The following is a 25084-nucleotide window of genomic DNA, read 5'->3' as shown; positions in this document are numbered from 1 at the left end:
GCTTTCCTGCCAGAGCAGACAGCGGAGGTGGGAGACTCCCTGGAAGCTCTCAGTGCTTTCAGTGACAGGCTGCAGGCACTGGAATGAACTGGCTACCCAGGTAGCAAAATAAGTTACTAGGACCAGATGATCTTAATCAAATAGTTTTGCAGGAATTTAAGAATTAAGTGGTTGAGCAGTTCACAAAACACTGCTTCTTATTTCAGTCAGATTCTATTATGGGAGACTGTAGGGAAGCACAGCACAAATCAAGCATGAGACACTGAAGACAAACCAACACAGCTTGTGCATATGGAAACTAGATTTCTTTGGTATTTCTTCGGTATGCACATAAAATAATGGAGAAGGTTTTTTGCTATCTATGGTATCAGGACAGACAAGTAACTCAGGATGCCCTTTCCAATCTCACATCCAAGCTTTTAAAAGCACTTCACACAATCCCTCATGATTTGTACCATATTTTTTCATATTACGAATAATCCAGATGATGATCCAGGACAGTCATTGCTACGGAAGACTAAGACTGTCACTACTCTGGAGACTAAATAATATTTTAGCCATCATCACCTTGTTCTGGTGTTTCTCTTTTTCTAGTGAGGCAAACAAAAAGCAGGCAAGAACAGTACAACCTCACCCAAAAGCAATGGCTGTCAGTGAGAATTTCTACTTTTAATAGTAACCACTGCTTCCCTGGACCAAAGAGAGAGAAATAAGCAGAGCAGGACAATGAACCTGCATTTCCTATGTCCCAGAGAAGGCCTGGGTACTGGGCTAACTTCAGCTATATATAGCTTCAATGCTTTTGGAGAAGAAGGAAGAAGAGATATGTGAAACACACAAATGTGAAAACTAGCATGTATGTGTTTTCTTGTGGATACAGATCCTCTGTAAGGTAGCATGAATAGGTGCTAAAACCACAAGCAAGGCTGATAGCCAGGGTCTTTCTGACACTAGACTTCCATTGTGCTCCAGAGCAGGGACACAATGAGCATCTGAGCCAGCCAAACTCTCAGCAGTCTTTAAAGAAACTGTGCCACAAAACCAGCCACAACAGTGCTTCTTAAGTCCACCGGCATGGGATTCTCTCCAAACACATGTAATAACATTCAAAAGACAAGATAGAACGAAATGAAAAATATTATTAAAATTACTTTTTGATGCCACTTACTTACCTATTGCAAAAGAAGACCCACAGACATTTATCTAATGGTCCATAACACTGGTAACTACCCCAACATTTACTCTGGAAAGAATAAGAACCTGGAAAAAATACTTGAGCTCTGTGCAGGTTTTGGTGGGGCCACACTGTACAACAATTCATGGCACAACTTTCCTTTTCTTATGCCTGGAATCTATAGCCAAAATCTTCACTGTGATCTTTGAGTGCGTTTGAATGGTGTCAGCAGACACTTCCTGAGCCATCACCTGCCCTTGCGAGCCATGCCTTTGAGGAGATTCCCACTGCATAGTTCCAAGTCCTGCTGGCACTTGAGCCTGGCTGCAAGTGAGGAATGAACCAGGAAGGTGAGCTAAGAGCTCTGGGACCACTATTTTAACAACTTTGCTTTGAGTGTCTGGGGACTCCTTAGTACTCCTCACTTTAAAGTACCTTCTGATATTCAATCATTTATTTTGCAGTAGCCAAAATGTGCTCAGCATCACTTCACTACACTCAAGTAACCAGAACATTTTATTTCCACAGTATCCCAGGAAAGCACAGCTCTTTTTGCCAACCAGTACTTCCTAATCTCCACCTTAGCTTTCTTAACAGCACAAAACAGGAAAAAACCTCATGCTCATGGTCAAATGATAACACCAACTTAATTACTGTGTATGATATCTCACAGACTTTTCTGTGACTACGTGCAATGAGAACATTGACCAATTTTACCAAAGGTTAAAGTTAGCTTGCTTTCAACTCTCACTCCATCATTATTTTTAAACAATTCCATATGAAAAAGCTTACATTGCTGGATGAAATCCTTTTGCCATTTTGTGCTGCTCTGGAGCAGTGAATGAATCAAAATATACATAAAAAAGTCAATGGGAAAGTAACTCAAAATGCCGGCTTTATTTTTTCACAGAAGAGACCAAGAATTTTGAAGTTATACCACAAGACAAAGCTGCTAAACAAAAGAAAAATATCTGTCTGCTGGGTTTGCTGGATTGAAGAAACTGTTAGAAATGTTTTTTATCTTCCCTGTATTACAGATAATGTGTATATGAACAGGCCACTGGCTCCTGTTGGTTTTAACTGTCAATTATAATCACTTTAAGCCTAAATGTTTACAATAAAAAGGTAAAAGACGTTCTTCATACTGGCTGGGGCTTTAAAGTATTAAAAACTGTGTATGAGATGTTGGAAAATAAAGCATGAACCTTTGTGTATGCTGCTTTCAGTGATTTTGGTCAACTCTGAACAACAGTGGATTTCATAGAATCACAGAATAGTTTGGTTTGGAAGGGACCTTCTAAGGTCATCTAGGCCAACCCCCAGATGCATTTAGCAGATGCCATTCATCCATTTAGCAGATTTTTAGTCCACTTTAAAGGTAAGCCCAGTGAACATTCAGTTCTTTCAGGGCGCAGATTGAAATAAAACCACATAAAACCCCTCAATATCATAAGATGATAATGTAAGAAACACAAGTTTTACGTAAGTAAAGAGAGATTTCTATACGCGTGCCTCCTTCTAACTCTACTATTTAAAGAAGCTTATTCTCTGTGTCTGTAGCAGCTGCCAAAGTAAAGTAGTAAGGATGAAGAAAACCCCTTCAATGAAGCACCGAAGGGAAGCAAGACTTACTGTAATTTTTACATTGGTTTATAGAGCTAGGAAAGCAAATAGGCTTTCAAACTTTACTAAATGTCTCAATTTAACACAGAAAAAAACAGGCAAATATTCATCGGCTCAAACAACCTGCAGGATCTTAAAATGAAAAGTTTCCTGAAATGCAGAGCATTTTCATTATGGATACCATTATGATTTTCAGCTTCTGCCACCAAGGAGTCTCAGGAATGAGTAAAAGGTTTATGACTTACAACAAAAGGTCTAAGAACTTTAAAATGTGGATACATCCATCACAGGCAAAGAAAGATGCTGAACAGTGGTACTTCATTGCTTAAAATACGCCACTATTTATTAAAAACAGGAACTCAATAACCAGGGATGAGAAGCAGCAAACTCTGCAGAACAAGTATAAATCTATAATTTCTCCAAGCTTCAATATGAGCAAATTGTTTATATCTGAAAATATATTGTTTTAAAAACTGACTGGGCTAACAAGCAGACAAGCCTCTCTAAGGGTGCACATTGTCATGTTTGTATGTTTGAAATATATACTCCTGATTAAAACCATGGAACCAAAAGGAAACAGGAGTTTTCAAAAGGCTAGAATATAATCTGGTTGGTTTGTTTCTTATTTTATTATTAGGATTTAAAAACTCTCATCTGTTCTCTTTGCTTCTGAATTATTTTATTTGGAAAGAGATGCCAAAATAATAATACAAGGAGTATAAAGAAGTATTTAGCACCTGTCAGACCTTGTTCTAATTCCCACTGTTAAGCTCGGAATTCTGAGACTGTGTAAAAGTGATGATTGGAAACTGTCAAGATCAAGTTTTGTTTACCGAGCTCCTAGCAGTCCTTAAAGAGTTACAACATTCAAAAGACAAACTGATGGAAATTGAAAAGATTATTAAAATGATGATTTGATGCTGGGTATCTGCTGTCCCTTGGAAGAGGGGAGAAGCACAGCCAGCGTTCAGGCAGACATGCATCTGATTCTTTATCCAGCAGCCAAAACAGACATTATCTTAATTACTGTAATAAAACTGAAAACAGACCAGCCTACTTCCTTGCATCTGTGACAAGACAGCCACTATTTTCCTGGATCAAACCCTATATATCTGCAGCTTTCTGCCACTGCAACTCGTAATCCACAACTTCATTAGCTGCTGACACAGATTTATATGTATTCCACCACTGTTTTGAAATAACATGTAACAGAAACAATTTACTTACTGTACTGCTATGATATTCTATTTTCCTGGAAAATAGGAATAGGGAGCTTGCAGACATTTCTCACATCAAGAAAACAGCAGAATTCTGAAGAAGTTGCTGCCCCAAAAGGGTACATAATTTGAGGGACATTTGAGCTACATATTCTCCTTCCACACAACTCGTTTTTCTCCTGTGTCTGTGTTATTGCTAGTCCACTGTACTGCTCTTCAGGAGAATATTCTTCCTTAGTGATCAACCCTTACACTTAACTACTGACAGTTTCCTTCTGCTGTTTGCATTAACACTGTGGTTAGATGAGTTTCTTCATACTAACTGGCAAAAGCAAAATAAGGCATTAACAAGAATCCTCCACAGAGTAGCAACTACACTTCTTGGACAGAAATCTTGGTTGCAGAGACTTAAAGGGGGAAAATGGGATATAGAGTTGATGAACACTGGGCAGTACAGGAGACAGGAATATAAGCAAGACCCTTGCTATGCAGATGAAGGACTTGGCATATAGTTACTTAGTCTCCACTCCTGCTATGAGGAAAGGGTGAGCTGGGACAGCATGGCTGTATTTTTAGTAATGCTCCTTGCATTCTGTGCCCGCTCACTGTTTTCTGTCTTGTGGTTACAAGCCAAGCATGCTTCATATGTGTACTCTGGACTCAAGGGCCCCAAACACGCCTTGTATCGCTTAGAATTAGAATAATAAACTCTGGAAAACAAGGCTCTCATCCTAAACATCGCTACTGGACATCTGGAATGGGACACAAATTGCAAGGCAGATTTACATGGCTATATAAACCCTGTTATTCTGTACAAAGTCTTTTTTTCTTTATTTCAGATTATATATATCTGTTTTCAATTCTGGCTACTGTTACTCTTGATGTTAAGCAAAAACAGATATGCATTACCATGGCCACAATTTTCAAACCTAGGTTGAAATGTCAAGTTCATCTTCTGCTCAGCAAACAGCTCAATATTCAGCATTTTATGATTTTTCACTACATACACCAAGGGACAATATTTTCAGCTCTCATGTACTTTTATGTAACAGATGAGGGTATAAAAATTCTCAAAACAAGGTTCACATGGGGTTAAAAGTTATTAATGTTTTCACCAAATAATCTTTTATAGATATCACATGGTGTTTGGAAAATGTGCGATTACATCTACAGCAAAACTTCAACTAAAAGAATCCATCTAGCATTTATTAGCCAGTACCAAAAATGATCATTTGAGAAGATCAATATCAAAGCTAAATCTTTTTAAAGACCTTGAACCATTAATGAAAAGAAAACCCCTCCCTTATGTTTATAACATATGTTCAGAATGGATTCCCTCTTTTCAATAACTTTTTATGACGTTCAAATTGAGAATCTTCCAATTTATGTTTCTACATTAAGCAAGACTTTTCTTTATTATATCTAAGTCTATGATTTTGGACTTTTTTCCAGGTCTACCAATGGAATAAAGAAAATCTCTCAGTTTGTATCTTAAAATTTTATCATCTAAATTGTATTAATCATAGACCTCATTTAACACTTAGTGCTGAGATACATGTATGATACAATGTGAGTCTATTCTCTAATAATCAATATCATTGTGACATCTTGCTTGATGTTGAGGTACATGCAGGGAGGCACTTGACAGAGATCTCTCCCCTGCCTAGGAATTTGTTTTCCATAAGGTAACTGTCCAAATAAGCACTGGGTATCAATTCAGAGTTTGGCCTAGAAACATCCTGCTAAATCAAGGAGTTTTAGGAAATGTTCTTGTGAGGAAGACAGGGAAGTCTAGGCTGACAGCTCTAGTGCATAGCTGTACAAATGGCCCAACCCACAGGACATGATCTCTTGTTTAAAACCTGAGCTGGATTGTTTAACTTCTGGCCCTTCAGGGATACCACAGATTACAGTCGCATTCAAGTTCACAGCAGCCCGGTGGTGTCTGAGAGCAGAGGAGAAGGATCATCAGCGCTTGCCCATTTCTAGCTCATAAAGGATTTCATCATTGCAGGCACTGCAGATGGCTGGAGAGCCCTGAGGTGGTCCCGGTACATTAGCCACCAGCATATGTTGGCCTATCAGCTTCCCACTGTGCCACTCAGTGGCACAGCAGGCCAAGGACTGCACGCAGTATAAAGAGCAGTGTATAAAAATGAAACGAAACTTTTTAGGTGACAGTAACAGCCTGCAACAATTCTATCAGAAAAAAAACAAATGAATTTTGTGCACCCCATGATCTCCATTGAGGAGCATAAAGAAGTTCCCAACCTGGAAACATTCTATACAGGAGGATATACATTCAAAGAACAATTCAAAACTCCTTTTGCCAACAATGGTGAAAGCCTCATCTTATTCTGGCAAAACTTATCTTCATGCCCCAGTGTCAGAGCAGTACTTAGTAGATTTTTTCCTTCTCAGTAACAACTTTATGATCAGAGTAATCAGTTACTCTGAGGTATAGAGGAGTATACTACAGCATGTTCCTGTGTTCTATGATTCTATGTTTGTCTGGTGCTGAAACATGTACCAACTGAGGTGGAGAAAGAGAGATCCTGGATGCTGACTGAATAGGCTGCATTGCCTCTTACCACTATTTAACATGAATAAAGGGGCATCTGTACTCCTCACAAAGAGAGGCTGCCTTTTGTGCTGCAGGTCATGTATCACACGACATGTATTACTCTATTGTGACATATTTAAGAATTCAATAAATTTGAGCCCTGTTTCTGCCACCTTAATCTGTGTTTGGCAATACCTTTTTCGATCTGAATCACCCTGAATACCATAGACTTCTGTAACACGACAGAATTACACTCTGCATTCCCTTCTTAAATGAGAGTGGGCTCAGGCGATGAAAGACACTTAATTTAAAGTGCCTTACTGATCAGTTACATGAAAGCTTTTGATCTAGAAGTGAGAGACAACAGTTTTGAAATCTCCCAAGTTTATTCCTCTCATTTCTTTCTATGCTCAAATGAACAATCCAAGCTGGAAACCAAGAACAATCAGCACCTTTGGATAAAATCCAAAGTGCTGCTGTATATGTAGGTAATAAGATCAGATACTTGGTGTAACTGACTCAATTCTCCAAAATTATTCTTCTGCGACAAAGGACAGATGTTCTTGAAGGAAGTGCTTGTACAGTGCTGTATCATTTTGGAGTGCAAAGATCTCTATTGTTTGGGTGAAGCATGTGCTTCCTTCAGAAACTGCAATTATGATGTTACTCACTCTTGTAGCCAGAACTATTATTCTACTAAGAGAAGGGCGATTTTTATTCTTTTTTAGTATTTTTTTCAGTAAGCATTTGACTGTTGGCAGCACTCACCTGGAATGTAAAATGTTGGCAGCTTTCAGAAAGGGAAATTTCAGGGAGTTGGGATGGTCTCTTTGGGCTCGTATTTCATGCAGTTCTTTTTCCATGTGCCTGTGTCCTGAGCTTACCAGCAGAAGCTCTTACCTACAGCTTTGGTTTTTATTTTGTGTTTTAACAACTTCATTTTTTCAGCTCTAGCATCAAATTTTACCCTTCAGGTATTCACTGTAAAGCTCTGTTACCCTTATTTTTCCCTGAAATGTGTAACAGTCCAATGGTGGTAGATTCTAGTATGTGCACCCTGAAGCTCTCAAATTTTGACTCTCACAGTGTCAGGGTTGTCCTACACTGTAGATTAAAGAAGTCCAGATTTGGTGGCAGACACATACCTTGTGCTCACTCCCCACAGCCCTGGTTAGGTTACACTAACATTTTGCATTAGGAAATCCCCTGACAAATCTAGTAATACTTTTCTTTACAGAAAATACAATTCCTTTCCTGACAGTGGTATTTTAAAGAACAGGAACTGGATTAGGCTGCTCTAGAGACAAATCAATTAAAGAGGTGATTTTAGCTGATAATAAAATACCTCTTGAAGTCCTGGACACTTAGCAATGATAAAACCCTCTCTCTAACAATGAGTAAAGGAGATGAAGCTTGCAAGTCTGATAAATGACTTACAAGAATCAAGACTCAGTGCAGGTAACTAATTACAGCTCAGTGATGAAAGGGTGAGCAGAGGGAATTTCCTGTGTTGTTTCTTTACTGGTTATTACTGTGTGACTACAAACGGTTCTGTTGAACAGGCTCACTGTAATGCTCACTTCCATGAATGTGGTGTTGGCACAGGGCTACAATGGCTGTTGCCTGATGAACAGATCAGAGGGGACAGACCAAGTGCACCTACCTTCCATTGACACCAAAACAGAGTTGACATATTCCATGCAACACCGCTGTGGCACTTTGTAGAAAAGTTGCTATTTTGGTATTCTCATCAATAGGGCCTTGAACAGAGAGGAAACAGCAACACAGCTTGTCTATCAGTCCTATGTTCACCACGTAACTAGAAACAGAGGAAAAATGGTATTAAAAAACCAGTCCTGTGCCACTTTTGGTAACTTTGCAAAAGAAGTAATTTCTGCTTCTCAACTACCAATCCATACAAAATGCATGTTGTGATTACTTCTATACTTTTTCTGAAAGGGTTCAATAAACAATTCAGCTTACATTAACTTCAGATCTGGCTCTCTGTAACTATCAGTAGTTTCTGTTAAGAGATCTGTCTGTTGTAGGACAATCTGCATTATACTGTACAAGAAAGATGAGTGTAAATGTTTATTTTACCATGCTCCTACAAGGGCAATGGAATTTTGCCATAGTTATATGATTTATAATAATCTTGATAGTTCTCCAACAGCACAACATCTTTTTAGCATGAAGAGATAAACTTTGTAGAACATGCTAATTCAAGAAGACAATGATGCTACCCAGACAATGTTTTATTGGAATACGTGAATCATAACAACCGCTACCCTGTTGTTCCGGTGGTTTTCTTTTATTTTAATTTTTAATATATATGAAACAGTTAAGGGACCAACAGAACGCGCAGGTAAACAACCTTCTACCATCAGTACAGGAGAATCGGGATCAGAAAGCCTCCTGAGGAGCTCAACCAAAACTCAGTGCAGAGAAAACCATGCTAGGGAGGTTCTGGTTGTTTAACTGAAAGATCCACTTAGTTTTTTATTATGAGTAGATCAGATCACCACTGCTTATCAACACAACACTAGTGCTGATGCCTCTTCTTTGAATTGCTTAGAAACATACCCAAAACATTTGCTGTTAGTCCTCGTACCAAGATCTCTCTTCACATACCAGGTTTTCTCATACTTCGAACATTATCAACTACACTTAAACAGTGCACACAGTAATTTTTTCTCCATGCCACTTTGCTGATGTATCTGACTTGACAGACATGCCATTCTGTCTACTTGTCTGTCAAGCCCGTTTGCTGGGGACTGCCACTTAGAGCCTAGGCTCCTTGGGATGGAAGTACCATTGTTCCCATAATTCCAAAACCACCCTGACATGACTAAGTACAGGACATTACCAAATAAAACTCATTCCAGTCAATAAGTAAGAGTGATTATATAGTGCTTGTCACAGGAAGTGTGCAAGTATTTATTAAAACTAATTATTCCATCACAGGGGAATCACAACATTACAGTCTGATTTTGGGAAACCAGGGATTTTTAAGGTTAGGGAGGAAAACCTCCCCAGTTTTCACAGTGTTGTGGCTCAAAGACTAAGCTCTCATCTGGGCTAGAAGCTAGAGTTTTTGCCAGAGTCCACCCTGCTTTTGGATGCAATGAAAGTAATTCAAAATAAAAATACACTGGATATAAAGCAAGAAGTCTAAGTACAAAATGAAAGATTATTAAAGCTGCTGAAGCACAGCAGTTAAAACCAAAGACACACAGAGGTTCTTAATTGCACACTTGTTGCTCGGGTAAGTTTATCTGTTCTATTTAGCGACATAAAGGTTACCAGCATTAGGTTTCTTGCAGATTTTGATCTGAGCAATTCACTTGATCATACAGTTGATAAGTAAGCTCTCCTGTGTTAGCAGAGTAATTCCAGGAACAGAGCTGGCTGTTAGATACATCATAGTCACAGAGAAATCTCTTTATGTAAAGGAAGGGAAAGACCTCAATACAGCTAATCCTGATGGATGATATCTCACAAAAAGGCACAACTATTCTCATCAATATTCTCTTCCTTTTTCCCTAGGAACATCCCTACAGTTTGACTGACACCTGCAAAATGCCTTCGTTGTCCCCCTTCCTTCGCAGCCACACCTGGATACAAAGTGGCTGCTCTTTTGGCAGGGAAGAAATGGATGAGAGCTTCCAGTCTGCTGGGACTGTTCGTTAATGGCATCTGGAGACAATGAGAAGAGCATGGAGCACTCCCTTTATTGAGGAACTGAGCATGCAGACAAGTGGAATGTCAAAGCTCTCTAATCTATTGCCTCCATCTCCCAGGCTTTTTATCCACGGAAGCATAGTTGAAATAATTTGGCTTTCCCCTCTGAGACAGCATGTAGACAATTGTTTATGCATCAGGTCTAGCAGCCCCCGATAGAAAATAAAAAATATCCAACTTCCCTCTTTCTTCTCCTATCTTCCTAAAACTCTTGTTTAATCAACAACCCAAAGACATATGATACAATGACCTGGAGGTGAAAGATTCTCATTAATAATAGAATTTGTCTGTTTTTTGACTAGTTTAAAATGCCCTCTCTCTTTTTTTCCTAATTGCGCTATTACCTTGTCATCGTGCCTTTCATTCTCCATTTATAACCAGATCCCCTAAAGTGCCTCAGGTGAGGGACCTAGCTGGATTCTCATGTATCTTCTTATCTTAAGGGTATGCCTGTGCTTGGCCAAGTCAGTGTCAGATGTCTGTTCAGCACAAATATCAATAAGCAGACCTCCCACCCTCCCATTCACAAGTGCGGAGAATACAACATCCTGAAATTTCACACTCTATCAAAACCTGTTTGGGGAGAAGGCGGGTTACCTGAGAACAAGAAAGTTTGAGAGGTCACTGGTATCTATGACAACTATTTGCCTTCCTCCTCCAGCTGTCTTTTTTGTATCCATCAGCATCACACCACACTTTGAAAAGTTTGAAGATGCTCACTGGGACACATATTCAGTGGCATACAGTAAGAATTTAATTTCTTCAGAGGGCTGAAGACTATGTAATTTACTAAAACAACTACATATACTTGCAGTACACATAATATATTGTTGGATATGTATTACTTTTATATATAATATACTAAACATACAGTAATTATATATATGAATATATCCAGGTCAAAGTGTTTTTACCAAAGAATCAGAATGTTTTAAGTAAAAATGAGCACGTCAGTGTATTCTCTTTTACTCAACTGTTACAACTCACTGATGATTTTGATTGAAGTTCTGCTCAAGAAATACACTTACAAAAGAAAACTCTATTGCAATACAGCTATATTATATACAGGTTGAAATTAAGTTCATACGAATTATTGGGTAATCTTTGTAATAGGAAGTGTGTATTTTATGGCAAACTTATATGAATGCATGTATGATACACAGGACCACTTGAGCAATGGCACATAGAGCTGGCATAGAGAACTGAGAGGAAATAATGAAAATGTGGAAGCTGGCTCCTAGGTAATTAGGAGATGAAACTGATGGAAAAGACACACAAAAAAACCCCAAATTAAAGACTCTTGGTTTTCTGTATTTCTGCATCTGCAGTGTTTTGAAGAACATTTTTGCCTGAGATTACAGGACTTCAGAAGTCGTCTTGACTACACACACAAACTGCTCTTATTAAGAGTTAAAGCAGTTTGTTCCTTTCTTAAATCACTGCATTTTTACCTCTGCAGTAAAGAAGGTTTAGAAAAGTTTCATTTTATTTTATTTCTTTTTTAACCTGATCAGGTCTTGGACTCTGCTGTTGAATGCTTCCACTAGTGAGGATTTACTTTTCACTTCTTGCAGTATCTTCAGTGCAGTAGAGTGATTGTTTCCATCTGGGAATCTGGAGATCAGGCATCTGAAAATCACAGCAGTTACCCTCAGAAGTCCTGTGGTTAAATCTTCGAATACCTGCTTATTTGCGCTTCTGCCTGAAGGAGCATTATGCTCATCAGGAACGCTAACCTGAGAAAAAAGAAAAAGACAACCAGAATTGAGCAGAAATAAATACTTGAAAACTGCATATGGGTACAGCAAAAATAAAGTAACACTTTCTAGCAGTGCTCAGGGACCTTAAAGCATTTCATGTACAAGAAAAGTTCCTATATCCCTTATGCAGATAAACAAGCTGAAACAGAATCAATCAAGTCAAAACAGCACTTAGTGTACGAGAACTGAAGGAAGCCTTATAGGAGCAGAATATTTCATTAATATGATTGTGTTCTATGTGGAGAAACAGGATTTTTGATGAGTCACGAGCTTTTGCGTAAATGAATTCAGAACAACGTGTATTACCTGTTGGGGTACACAAAGAGGGTAATACACAGCTGGTTTAAACCAGCAAAAGAGGGCAACCTTCCCTGAATTGAGACATGAATTACAGTGGTTCCCCTTCACACCTGACAAAGCCTTCAAGAGAACTGCTAAATCTTCCAAAGTCTACAAAAAAACAAAAGAATCCTGATTTTGTAAAAAATAAAAGACAGCTGGAACAGAAATCCCTGCCAGGGAGGGAAGGAAGCACATAAGCACTTCACATCTCTCCCTTCTTAATCTGACAAGAAGAATCCATCACCACCACCCCCCCAAAGCCAAACAAACCAACTCAAAAAGCAACAAGGAACTGAGGAAGACATAACAATTGCACAAATTCTAGGGCACAAGCTGATGCACTGGACCATCATAAAGGATTACATGAATAATTAGTTCTAAAAGATGCAATAAGAAATGCTTTCTAACCACAAATCTCTAATGAGGCAAGAAGAAAGTCTGAGCACTTTTGTGGATATCTTAATATTTTAACTATTTAGAACAGCAGGAAAAATATGTCCCATTAATAAGGCTTGAATATCTTAATATAAAATGGCACCTGATGACCACTGCTCTTGCCCATTAGATGTCAGTCACTTGTCAATCATGTCAGAAGCACAACATGCAGTTCTCTCTAAACAGACCTTTTTAAATCATTAAACTAGAACCCACTCCAAAAAAAGGCAGTGGAGATGTACATCTCAAATCTGAAGACAAATCTATGATCAGGACACAGACCTGGAAGGAAATCCTTGTGGAGTGTGAGTTTCTTAAGACATTTATTATACTTGCTCATTTCTGCAGCACAAGGTACTTTAAACCAGCTGAAATCCTGCCCTGCTACAATCACACAGTAAGTGAAGTGTGTGTGTGGAAGTCCTGCAGTTTTACAGGCAGAATGTTGGCAGCATGGATGCATCAATCACGGCACAGGCTCCTTGGTACCTTCCCTGTGCTTCATGCTGCCTGACTGCCCACACCAACAGCCCCTGCAGAGGTGCTTTTATGAGACAGCTTGAGCCTTTCAACACTGTAATTAGTGATCGATATTGACTGAAGCTTTATTTTCACTTGAGGTGAAAATCCTTTATACCCAGTATATGCCAGTGAGGGCACAGGAAACCATTCCTGCCTGTATAGGTATCAGGAGGGATTCGATAACACTTGGTGACAAAGAACAACATGCATGTTTCTTTATTATTCATTAGCTCTGAGCCTTGTGTTGGTACTTAAAACTCATTGTAATAGTCTGTTGCTGGTGACTAGCCAAGTGAGCAAGTGAGAAGCCTTTAGCTGCTTATTCAAGTTCAATAGGAAAAAATAATATTATGTTGCTCCAGGAACTTCTGTTGACTAAAATAATTCATGCCTAATGATCCCAATTGCCTGCTGAAACAGAAAGATTTGGCTTTGCAATGTATAAATCAAGTGAAATGCGGTGACTTTGTACCAGGAACTATAGGTTTTAAAAACTGCTAACAAATGCTCCTCACTGCTATTTCATCCAAGATAAAAAAAATCATATGTAACTTATTTCTTACAATATTTAATATTATTTTGCAGTACAGCCTTCCATTTCCTGTAATGAACAGCACGATAAACAGATACATCTATTTTTGAATGTACACAGAAGAACTATATTTTCTGTGTCTACAGCCCTTAGCTACACAAGTTCATGCTTTGATATAGAGCCATAATATAAGACTGCTCTTCCTAATCTGTAAAATAAATAGATGCAGTACTCTTAGCACAATCGTTTATTGCAGAGCTGATTTTTCCCATTTGATTCTAGGGCAAAGTGTGCCTGTGTGTATTAATATAAAGTGGGAACAAATGTGGGTTTTATATTCTGCATGTCAAAGAGGAGGTAGAAAGAAATAAAGAAAATTGGTAAATTTGAACTTAATAGATAAGAATATGTTCTATATAAAAGTTATATATAATAATATGTAACTTCTAATAATTCCTATCTTTAATATTTTCCATTTAAACAAGTGACAAAAGATCAGCTCCTTTACTGAAGAAGTAATTAATGGGTTAGTCTGAAAGTGTGTTGAGATTTATGTTCAAAATTAATTGGAGTGCTTGCAAAAGCGATGTTTTACTTTGCTTGTTGATAATTATATCAGGCAAGGGGGTAGGAAATCTTAAGATTTAATAGTGCAATTATGAAAGCTTTCAAGCGCCAATTTCTCTGTGTTGATTACACACGGAGTTAACGATACTCAGAAAAATTGAGTTTGTTGACCATGGGCTTTGGATGTGTTAAAACATTCTGCATTTTTATTTCTAAGGTTTAACAGATTTAACAGTTTAACTGACTCAAATCTAGAGCTATGATTACACGCTGACACTGACTTGTCAAGTAATTGGTATAAAACATTATTAAATTACAAAGGAAAATCAGGAAAAATGTAACTACTGTTCAATTATTTCACACGTCCAACATCTCAATGCTATTTTAGTGTTTATGATGAGAGCCTACACTGGGCCTAATCAAGACTCTTTCTTTCTTTAAATGGGTTCTTGAACTAGAATGCTCTGACCAGTTTCCCTGGTACTGTCTCTATACAATTGTTAAGCCATCCAGCAGAGAATTCCCCTTGTGTCAGGATTCCCCTGCTGTATGGAGCTGCCATAAGCTCTTCAGCTCTGCCCACCATCTAGGACTTAATCCTGTAAGATGCTGAACAATATGGCCCCAATCCAGTAAAGCACTTAGGCACACATTTAATAGAGCTGAAAATGTTATTCCATTCTGACTCGAAAGTACCTCCACATATCACAGTGCATTTTTTTCCATGCCAACAAAAAACCCCACACCAGTTTCCAGTTAGCAATGTAAAGCTCTGTCACTGAAAAGTCATTTATGTTTTTGTCTCATAAAAAAGCATAATCTTCCACTGCCATGAGGAGTTTTAAATATAGAGCTGCTAAACCTAAATGCAAAGTCTTCAAACCTTTGGAAGGGCCCAATTCCTGTTCATTTGGTCACTTATGTTCCATTCTTCTCCCATTAACAGCAATGATTTTGTGCTTTTTGTGCTTATTGGGTTGGCCTCAAAAACACTCTGGAAAATGTATAATTTCACAATATTATCTATATGAAGTTAGACTTTCTACGTAGCAGTGACTGAATTAAAGAAATGGAAATGGCCCAGGAAGTCTATGGACTTAAGATGGAGCAGATGAAGGTTTCACCTTTTAAATCCCCTGCCCCTAAATATTTGAACGGGCCATTTCTCCTACTGCAGCCATTTTCAAGACTTCCTACAGATTAACACACTGGCTTCCTACTGAAGGGAATAAACAAAATGTAAGGTTTTGGTCTTTTAAAAGTTACATTATTAAAAATAAATAAAAATCCATGAAGTTTCTAGGCTTTTCTACATTGCCAACACTGACTTAATTGCATTAGAAATGATCAATCCACAGAGCTGATGCTGAGGTACCTTTTTAAAAGTCAACTTTGATATTCTAGGTGCTGGTCCTCAGGTCTCCAACTAGAATCAAAATGGGAGGGACAGCAGGTTTTTTAGATCTCTTAGTGATCTGTCCACATGGTCATGTTATTAAGGGCTAGAAGGACTATCAGTGCCACAACAGCAGAACACTGTGGAGACAGCACGTCATTTGAAAGGGATCAGGACAATCAAGCAGTACACATGTGCCTTTGATTTTACAGTTCTTGTTGTAATCAGTGCAAACACGAAGCCATCTTACTTGTTGCATACAGAGGATGAAAGAACTGACCACAAATGGTTAAGAAACTAGCAACTGTGATAGGATGGAGTCTGTTGTTTTGAAGCACCCAAATTAAATGGTAGCACATACCAGTGAAGAAACGGAGGAGAAAAATTACTTCACTGGGATGAGATAGCCAGATTAACTTAAACCCACACAAAGGGATTGTACTTCATGAGTAAAATGTCATAGGCCACCTACCTACAATACAGTCTGTAGATTTAAGCACTGTATTTTGGAGAAGAAAAAAGTAACAGGAACTCACTTTTGAACTCTGCACTTGTTTGATCTCTCCTTAGACTGCAATGCTCATTTCACATGTTTTTACATTGACTAATGAAGTTTCATTTAGAATTTTCAGGCATTATGAATTTAAAGATTGCCTTTAAAAAAGGCATTTGCAGTTCTATGTAGCATTCAATTCCAAAATGAAGCAAGAAAGACTTCATGCAATTTTGCATATTTATATGAACAAAGAAATGTAACAACAAAAATGTCTCAATTTCTAATTCTTAATGAGTACTGATTTGCATTACGCTTTAACTGATAATAGCAGGTCTGTTGTGATGGGAAAGATCTGACTGAATGACCAAAATCTGCTCAGAGATTTACTGGACAAGGTGGTCTTGTCCAGCTTGTTATTCTCAAAAGGTTTCTGAAATTTCCCTTTGATTCATCTGAGAACATAATAACTAGAAAACAAACTGCCATGCTTTTCTTGCTTTTCTTTCTTTATGTGAAATCATAAAAAGAGAGCAAATAAACCCCCACCAAACCCAAAATCTCAACTGTTTACCAAACATAGATTTATTTACAACTGGAGGTACAGGCATGTATGGTTTATTATGCATGTGGCTTTTTGAGATACTTTCATGGAAAAGCACATGACAGCTGTCACTTGACTGAAAAGATAAAACTTAAGGCCCTATCCTTACATGCTTACAGCTCCTTGTTTCTCTCAGTGTGAAACCTTCCAAAATACACAATTAGAGAAGTTCTCATTATTTTGCAATTATCCTCGAGGTACAGCAGACAAAGAAGAGCAAAGATAGTTGTCTGTAGATGAATTGAGGTTACAGCTCAAGCAGATGACATTCTATGGATGTAGGTGGGAAGGCTTGATCCATTAACCACCAAAATCAGGAAACACACTACTACTGACCTCCAATAGACATTACCTGAGCTAAGGAGGTTTGCTACCAAGCTTTCATTAGAGAAAAAACTATGCTTGTTTTTATGTAATTCTTCAAGCTACGTTTTGAGGAGAAAAATGTTACATCCATGTAAAGAAAAATGAACTTTTGGTCACCACTGAGCAATGACAGTTTTGAATTTCATTCTTTAAAATGTACAGCTCTGAATTTTAGCAAAAATAAAGCTGACACTGCATTCGACTGATGAATAAAAACAAAACAAAAGCCACATTAACTTGGTTGGAAGTAAGGTTCATACTGGCTATATTCAAGAATATATTTAAAGGTTGCTCAAAACTGGATTCCTCCTGTGTCTGTATTCAGCATCCAGCAAATACTGGCATACTTGTTTAACCATTTGGTAAAACCTTGTAAATATATGTTCTCATTCACTACTCCTCATATTACTTGGGGTTTATTTTCCAACAGTGAGTGGAAATACACACAACAGAGGCAAAGGCGGCATCATACAGCTCACCAAACTAGGAATACTGGAGGCAGTTAAATTCTTTGGAGGGGCATCTTCTAGTATTTGGGTATTCAGAGCTTGAGCCAATCAAAAAAGATTTCTTTTTGTAAATAAGAAAAATTCAAACTTGATCTGATTTATTACATTTTCAAGAGAGACAAATCAGGGTTAGAAAAGCAGCACTGTATTTGCCTTTTTTGTACTAAATATGTGCTTTATGGAACTATGAAGATATCCTAGTTTAAGGGCCAATTCTGCCTGAAGAGAACATAAGAGACTTTATGCATAGGAAAGAAAAGTCCACTGTGGATCACGGGAAACATTAAGCTTTAATTACAGTTTTGCTGCAGTTTAGGGGTTAGCATTTGGCAACAGACTGGAAACAGCTCTAAGTGTAGTAAATTTTTCTTATGCAGTATCTCTGATCTGTAGGTGGCCAGCATTTCCCAAGAAATACCCTCTGTGTTTCTTCAGGAAAAGCACAGGGTGTTTGCACAGTGCTACACTGAGAAAAGAGAAGGTGTCTGGCATCAGAATGAATCTCATCACTTGGGAAGTGCTGAAGGATTTCATCTCCTGTGTAATTACCCACAGAGCCCGTGCTCTGGCTCACAGTGGGTATCCAGCAGTGACTGGCCCAGCACAATGCACGCACCTTTCACTAAGCATATTTGAAATCTAATACCTGAAATCCTCTTGGAAAGACCTGGCGAAGAACAATGAGCAAGCAGCTACTTAGAGGAGAAGGCACAGGTTGCATTCGGGTTTTCTTTGTGTCAGGGTCCTTTGGACTATCTTTTGAAAGTGTTCATCTACAGTCCTATGGCTTGTTGATTCTAACAGTCATTTAAATTATTTAAAGTATGTACATAACTTTTCAATTAACAAACTGCTTGGCTCATGAAAATACATAGACACAATTTATAAGTAGAAAACCAAGACTAAATATCTTATGATAAGCAGGTCACTATGAATTAAAAATGAGTTTTCAAATAAAATATTTAATGACATTTCAAATTAAATGAAACATTGGAAAATTAAAACTTTCACATTAAAGAGTCCTGCTATTTAAGCACTTCAGCAAATCAAACTACAGCAGTGTACTGACCTGCCTTGCATCCCCAGTATTGAAACATGCAAGAATCAAACACACAGGGACAATTCCTAATATTCTACACTTTAAATATTACTATAGGGTGAATTAAAAAAGAAAATCTCAGAAAACAGTAAAGATAGAACACTGGCTGCTCAGTAGAGTTCCTGGTACATGTGCTTTTGCAGAATTTATTAGCAGAAGTAAGTATATCCATTTGGATAGAAGTACAGCAGATACAGAGAGATACCCAATACAACAGGAGTCCTGTTCTGAGCCTTTATTCTCACATACCACCTGGTGTTCTTACACTCTAATTAATATGTTTGTGAACCATACAAAACCGTCTAAATTAAAATAGCTATTCTACATACCGTAAACTGGTGTATCAACAGGTCCATTAGAAAAGTGATCTTATTGCTAAACAGAACATAAGTACAGTTTTCTGCACAGTTACTGCAGGTAAGGCTGTAAACATTCACTGCACTGCTGAGGGACCTGAAAAATCAGAAGAGAAAACAAAAAATTTTACTTTTTTTCTATGGTACATTTAGAGCAAATAAATGGAAGTGCATCACAAACCAATCCTTTAGCAATTCCCATTCATTTTCTTAATTTGGCATTCCAGACAGAACTCAAAATTTACATGAAATCTAAAATCACTCGTAACTGCAAAGCAGCAAAGCCATACTTATCAGAAGTCACACAGTGTGTGGCTATTAGACTCTTCTCTATTAAGAATTTGTAAGAAAACTCACACAGAATATCAGATACTTTCATAATTTAGATACAAAATATTATTTTCCTGAGGCTTACAGTTCTATTACACGTAACTTGGCTGATAAGGTCCCTTCCCCAGCAAAACCTCAAGAAAACCAAACCAAACCAAACTGTGTGAAGTAATTCACAGTATAGGGGGACCAGCTTTGGAGACAGGCTATTGGGTAGTGCCTGTGGACTAATGTAAAGCGTGGAGAGGATCAAGTGATTTGTACTGAGCAAGCAAAACTGAGCAGGTGAAATTCCTGTCCAAAAAATCCTCCTGGCATGCTGGGACCCACTACTGTACAGACTTGTTGGTGTGTAACTGCAATAGCATCAGCTGACCTACACCTATGGCTGGCTAGAAAAGGGAACAGGTCTGCAATGGTAAGAACAGAAAATCGTAAGCACAATGAGCCACAGAGAGCTCCAGATGTACAAAACATGCCCAATTATTCTTTGCATCATGTGCAGTAATTTCCATCTGCTCCAATTAAAGTGTTCTTCTCCAAACAGGATTTGCAGGGAAGCTGGGACCAGTCCTATAGAATATACTCAAGGAGAAGATTAATCTGACCATGAATAATACCCAAAATTCATTTCTTGAACTTTGCTCACTGAAAAGCTATCACTGTTACCATACAAATCTGCACACAGACACACAACGCAAAATCTACAGTAAATACATACAATAATAAATAAAGATGGTTAGAAATTCAAGTTGTTTGTCTGAAGCAAACCAAAAGGAAAAGACCTTTTACTTTGTTGGGTTTTTTAACATCTAAAAACACATGACAAAGTTCAAATAAGTTCCACAGAAGAAAATAAATTGTGAGCACTGTTAAAAGGCCACACAAAAATGGGACTGCAATAAATGACAAGTTATCATACAGAAATCCTCAAAGCTGGAATTTAACATAACAAGCAGACTAATTCAACAAACTATAAAGAGACAGCTGACTTTTATGCTTTAGTCTTCTCCTAAAATATTTTGTGCCACAACAGAGTTATTTACACAACAGGGCCGGCTGTGGTGCTGCTTGCTGTGCTGTCGCTATGGCCTCTCATTACTCAGCATGGCTCACCGAAGTTGAAACTGCAGCATTTTATACACCTACATTGTATGCTTAAACACAGAGAAGCTGGAAATCCTCAGAGGCCACAAAATTTAGAGTAGCCTTTTCTTCATTTGTCTTTCTGGATTGTCTTTTCTTCAGTTGGAGAAATAATGTTGAATTTAAAACAGAAGCCTTACCTTGCTTGGTTTGAACTGTAAAAACATACAGAACATTTATACCTTTTCTTTGTTAATATTCTGAGCATCACCGTATTACCAGTTACATAAATTTTACTGTACAGGTAATTAATTTTACTGCCTACTTAAATTAGTTTCTATCTGCACTTCACATGATATGAAAACAATATGAAATCATTATTTATTGGTCAAAGGGAGGCTAATTTTCCCCTCTTCCACCTAATTTTTACCCTACATTGATAACACCTATACAAAATTCAGGAGCATGCTTCATGGGCATGTTTTAAAAACCTGCCTTACAGCAGGATTCTCTTTTCCTGTCCTGTCTTTCTAAAGGTATTCATTTCACCTTCCCCAGTAATGCTGTAAATTATTTTCATTAGGCACCTACTTTTACTCCTCATAGAAGATTATTCCTCTGTGCAGGTGTGTTTACAGGGACAGATGGAACTGTATTGGCAGTTTTTAGGTGAGAAGTAGCTGATTTAAATCAGCATCTGCCATTTTATCGGCTATTCTAAAATAAAGACTAATTCTATTTAAATATCAACATTGTAATTTACCCAAAGTGTCAAATATGAACTTGGGAGGTTAACTTGTAATTTTGACAGCAGTTCAAAGTTTCTGCAGTGATTCAGTGAATTCACTGCAATAATGGGGTTTGATATATGTGATTCCTAATTCCTAGAGGAACACTCATTTTACATTTGAAAACACAAAACCTTCCCACTTTATATATAGAACAAATTCCACTGTAATAATGCATCATGCTTTCATATTTCCCAACTGAATCTCTTGTCAGAAAAAGTCCTTGTGTTTTAAGAGACTCAAATAATGCATTTGAAAAGGTGGCGTAAGCAAATGGATGTCAAATTAAATTTTCACAACAAGAAAAAGGGTTCTTTTAATTGATAACATGAGCTTGCCAACGACAGTTTGTCTGCATACATTCTAATCATGGCACGCTGAGAACTACGATTCAGTTCCACAGGGTTTGTTTAATTCAGAATTGGAAGTGTCAGCACAGAAGTCGTCCCCAGGTGGTTCGCAGTGTTAAATGGCAGATTAAAGACAGCACAACTAATTTCTTTGCTTTAATCTTATTAAGGGAACAACAGCTGTCAACTGTCACCATTTCCACACAAGGCCTCTGAGACAAGTGCAGTGCTGCTAATGTCAAGCCAGAACTTTATTTAACCACCACTTACACTCTCTGTGATGAAAAACTCAAGACCTTTCTTACCATTTCTTTCCCTGTTGGAAGCTCTTAATTCCAAAAGTTTTATCTCAAGAGATATCCAAATCAGCTGAACTGGTAAAGTCTGAGCCTCATGTAAAGCAGCTGTTTATTGATTACTGGTGTTGCTCTAAACTTCGTATCACACCCACAAATCAGCTTTAGAGCTATGTTAGACAGCATGTATACTCAAACTCCACAGTAAGTCTGCCCTCTGATGTAAGGCTTTCCTCTAGAGTAAATCCAATTATAAAAGCACTCATTATGGTACACAAACTTTGATCCAAAAAATAAATCTGTCTTTAAACTAGACAAAACCATGCATCTGTTTGTTATGTTTATTTTAGATGAGCCCAAAGAAACAGGAAGAAGATTCATTCTAGTCAAGGTTTTCAAGCTAGATCTCAACAGTTTATATATACGTATGTGATTTTCCTTTATGCTAGCATATCTTCCCTCAGTTTGCCTGACAGAAACAAGCTGACCCACTAATTTTTATTCAAAATACCAGGGCAAAACCAGCATTCAAACACCCAAAACTAACCCACCCCCGTGCACCAGGGTATGTAGAGGAGAGCTTGCAACTTTTGCTTTATAAAAATCAAGGCATCACTGACTGTCCAGTTCCTGGCCTATCAGTTGTTTCATTGCAAGATCTGGTTCTCAATCTGAGTGTTTCATAACATTTCACAGAGCTCCTTTCAACAATAAAACTTCTTCCTATATTGCACAGGAGAGCAACACTGCTTTATTCTTAAGCTCCAAGAGTCTGAAATCCATTCCTGAGACAGGGAGCAAGAGTGTGTGTATATATATATATTTATATATATATATATATATATGTACACACATATGGAAATAGACAGATGCTGCAGGTTTCAGATGCTGAACTTGCACCCTATTCATTCTCTTTAGAGTATCGCTATGCCCTTGTAGCAACTGCAGTTTCCAGTGAACATTTCTCTAGACGGAATAATAACCATACAAGAAATGAAGAAAGACTGTCTTGCACTTCATGTAAAAAACTTGTGAACAATCCTATAGAATCATAGACTCACAGACTGGTTTGGGTTGGAAAGGACTTAGAGCTCAACCAGTTCCAACCCCTGCCATGGGCAGAGACACCTTCCACTGGAGCAGCTTGCTCCAAGCCCTTGTGTCCAACCTGGCCTTGAACACTGCCAGGGATGGGGCAGCCACAGCTTCTCTGGCACCCTGTGCCAGCGCCTCAGCACCCTCACAGGGAAGAGCTTCTGCCTAAGAGCTCATCTCAGTCTCCCCTCTGGCAGGTTAAAGCCATTCCCCTTGTCCTGTCCCTACAGGCTCTTGTCCCAGGCCCCTCTCCAGGTTTGCTGCAGCCACTTTAGGCACTGGAGCTGTTCTCAGGTCTCCCCTTCAGGAGCCTTCTCTTGTCCAGGCTGCCCCAGCCCAGCTCTCTCAGCCTGGCTCCAGAGCAGAGCTGCTCCAGTCCTCATAGCATCCCCATGGCCTCCTCTGGACTGACTCCAACAGCTCCACATCCCTCTTGTGCTGTTGCCCCAGAGCTGGATAGTAGCTGCAGGGAGGGCCTGCGCAAAGAGAAATAGAAGGAGAAAATCTCCTCCCTCAAGCTGCTGGCTGCACCAGCTATAGAACTGAATGAATTGTAACAGCACAGCTTAACAAATGTATGCTCATAAAACCATGTAAAAATTGTAAAGAACAAGCTATAAAATCAGTTCCCAGCTCAAAACAGTTTTTACTGAAAGAAGTAATTTGTATCAATCCCATCCATAATATTACGTGAGCACTGTTTTCTGCTTTTTATGTGTGTAATTATGGTTCAAGCTTTTTTTACCCCATTAATACTTGCTTTAAGTAAATGATGCAAGAAATTGTATGAGTAGAAAAGATACATTATAATAAACCCAACTTTAATCATGTCTTAACTTGTAACAAAAGTCCTCCTTTGTTCCCTACACAATACCTACTAATTTCTATTTAAAAATACTGGTAACCCAAGGAACTCAAAGTATTTCACAAATGTTAATTAAACAAACCCTACAAACCTCATTTGTTAGCAGATTTGTTACAATTCTCAAGGCCAGTAACATGTTATGGCACAAAAGGGATGAGTGAGTTGCCCATAGCAAATATGCAAAGCAATGCAGGGGATAAGACTCATTTTCTGGTCTAGATTTTAAGTCATTGTTTTGCTCTGCAGCTCTTACTTGGTTTTCAGTAGAAGCATAAGAAAAATACCGTAAGACTCTGAAAGCTCTTGAGATTCTGTTGAGTATGTCTTATTTTGTGGAGAAGTGAACAAGTTCAGGGAAATTACAAATGCTACCTTAAGAAATGACGTGGTTGGGCACTAATTTGTATCTTAACACCAATAATAAAACTTACTATAATCCCCTGCTTTCTCTTTTCCTTTCTCAGTGATTTATTTGAAGGAGAAAAAAATTGCCCCAACACCAAATGTATCATCTGACTCATAAATGTCACATCTTTTTCACAGCATTTGCTGGTCTAGCTACCAATCTGGATGGTAGTCCAACACAACAGGCATATTGTTAAATCTTCTGATAACAAAGCTTTATCTTGTAGACATGGGATTAAAGTTCTGAGCTGCACCATACTGCCAGGATTTTGGAGAAAGAGAGATGGAGGTAATAGCCTATGTAATCTCCTCACCTACTTGTAAATAGCTTATCCTCATCACAAAACAACTGATAAATTCCCAATATGAGTACAAACTCATACACTGCAAAACCACACAAACAATCTTAAGTACAGCAGTGTCCTTCAGCAAAGCAAGGGCAATTAAGAAGATGTCTTAATTAAACTTCTTTCCACAAGGCTTTGCTCTATCTTTAAACAGAGAAAACTGCTATTTCTCTATATTAAAAGTGCATAAAGTCAGGATGTAAATTTTATTTGCACAAAAGAC

At 38.1% G+C, this 25084-nt stretch overlaps 1 protein-coding gene across 1 annotated transcript in view; it reads right to left on the bottom strand.

Moving 5' to 3' along the window:
* Positions 1-25084, bottom strand: part of SCAPER (S-phase cyclin A associated protein in the ER) — a 147241-nt gene that overhangs the window by 25121 nt on the left and 97036 nt on the right. Inside the window, 3 exon segments of the mRNA XM_034066256.1 lie at positions 8241-8396; positions 11825-12054; positions 19273-19396. Coding sequence (XP_033922147.1) covers positions 8241-8396; positions 11825-12054; positions 19273-19396 — 510 coding nt within the window.

The sequence above is a fragment of the Melopsittacus undulatus genome, chromosome 9 (genome assembly GCF_012275295.1).
Source record: "Melopsittacus undulatus isolate bMelUnd1 chromosome 9, bMelUnd1.mat.Z, whole genome shotgun sequence".
NCBI lineage: Eukaryota > Metazoa > Chordata > Aves > Psittaciformes > Psittaculidae > Melopsittacus > Melopsittacus undulatus.
This window is presented reverse-complemented; position numbering and strand designations above follow the sequence as displayed.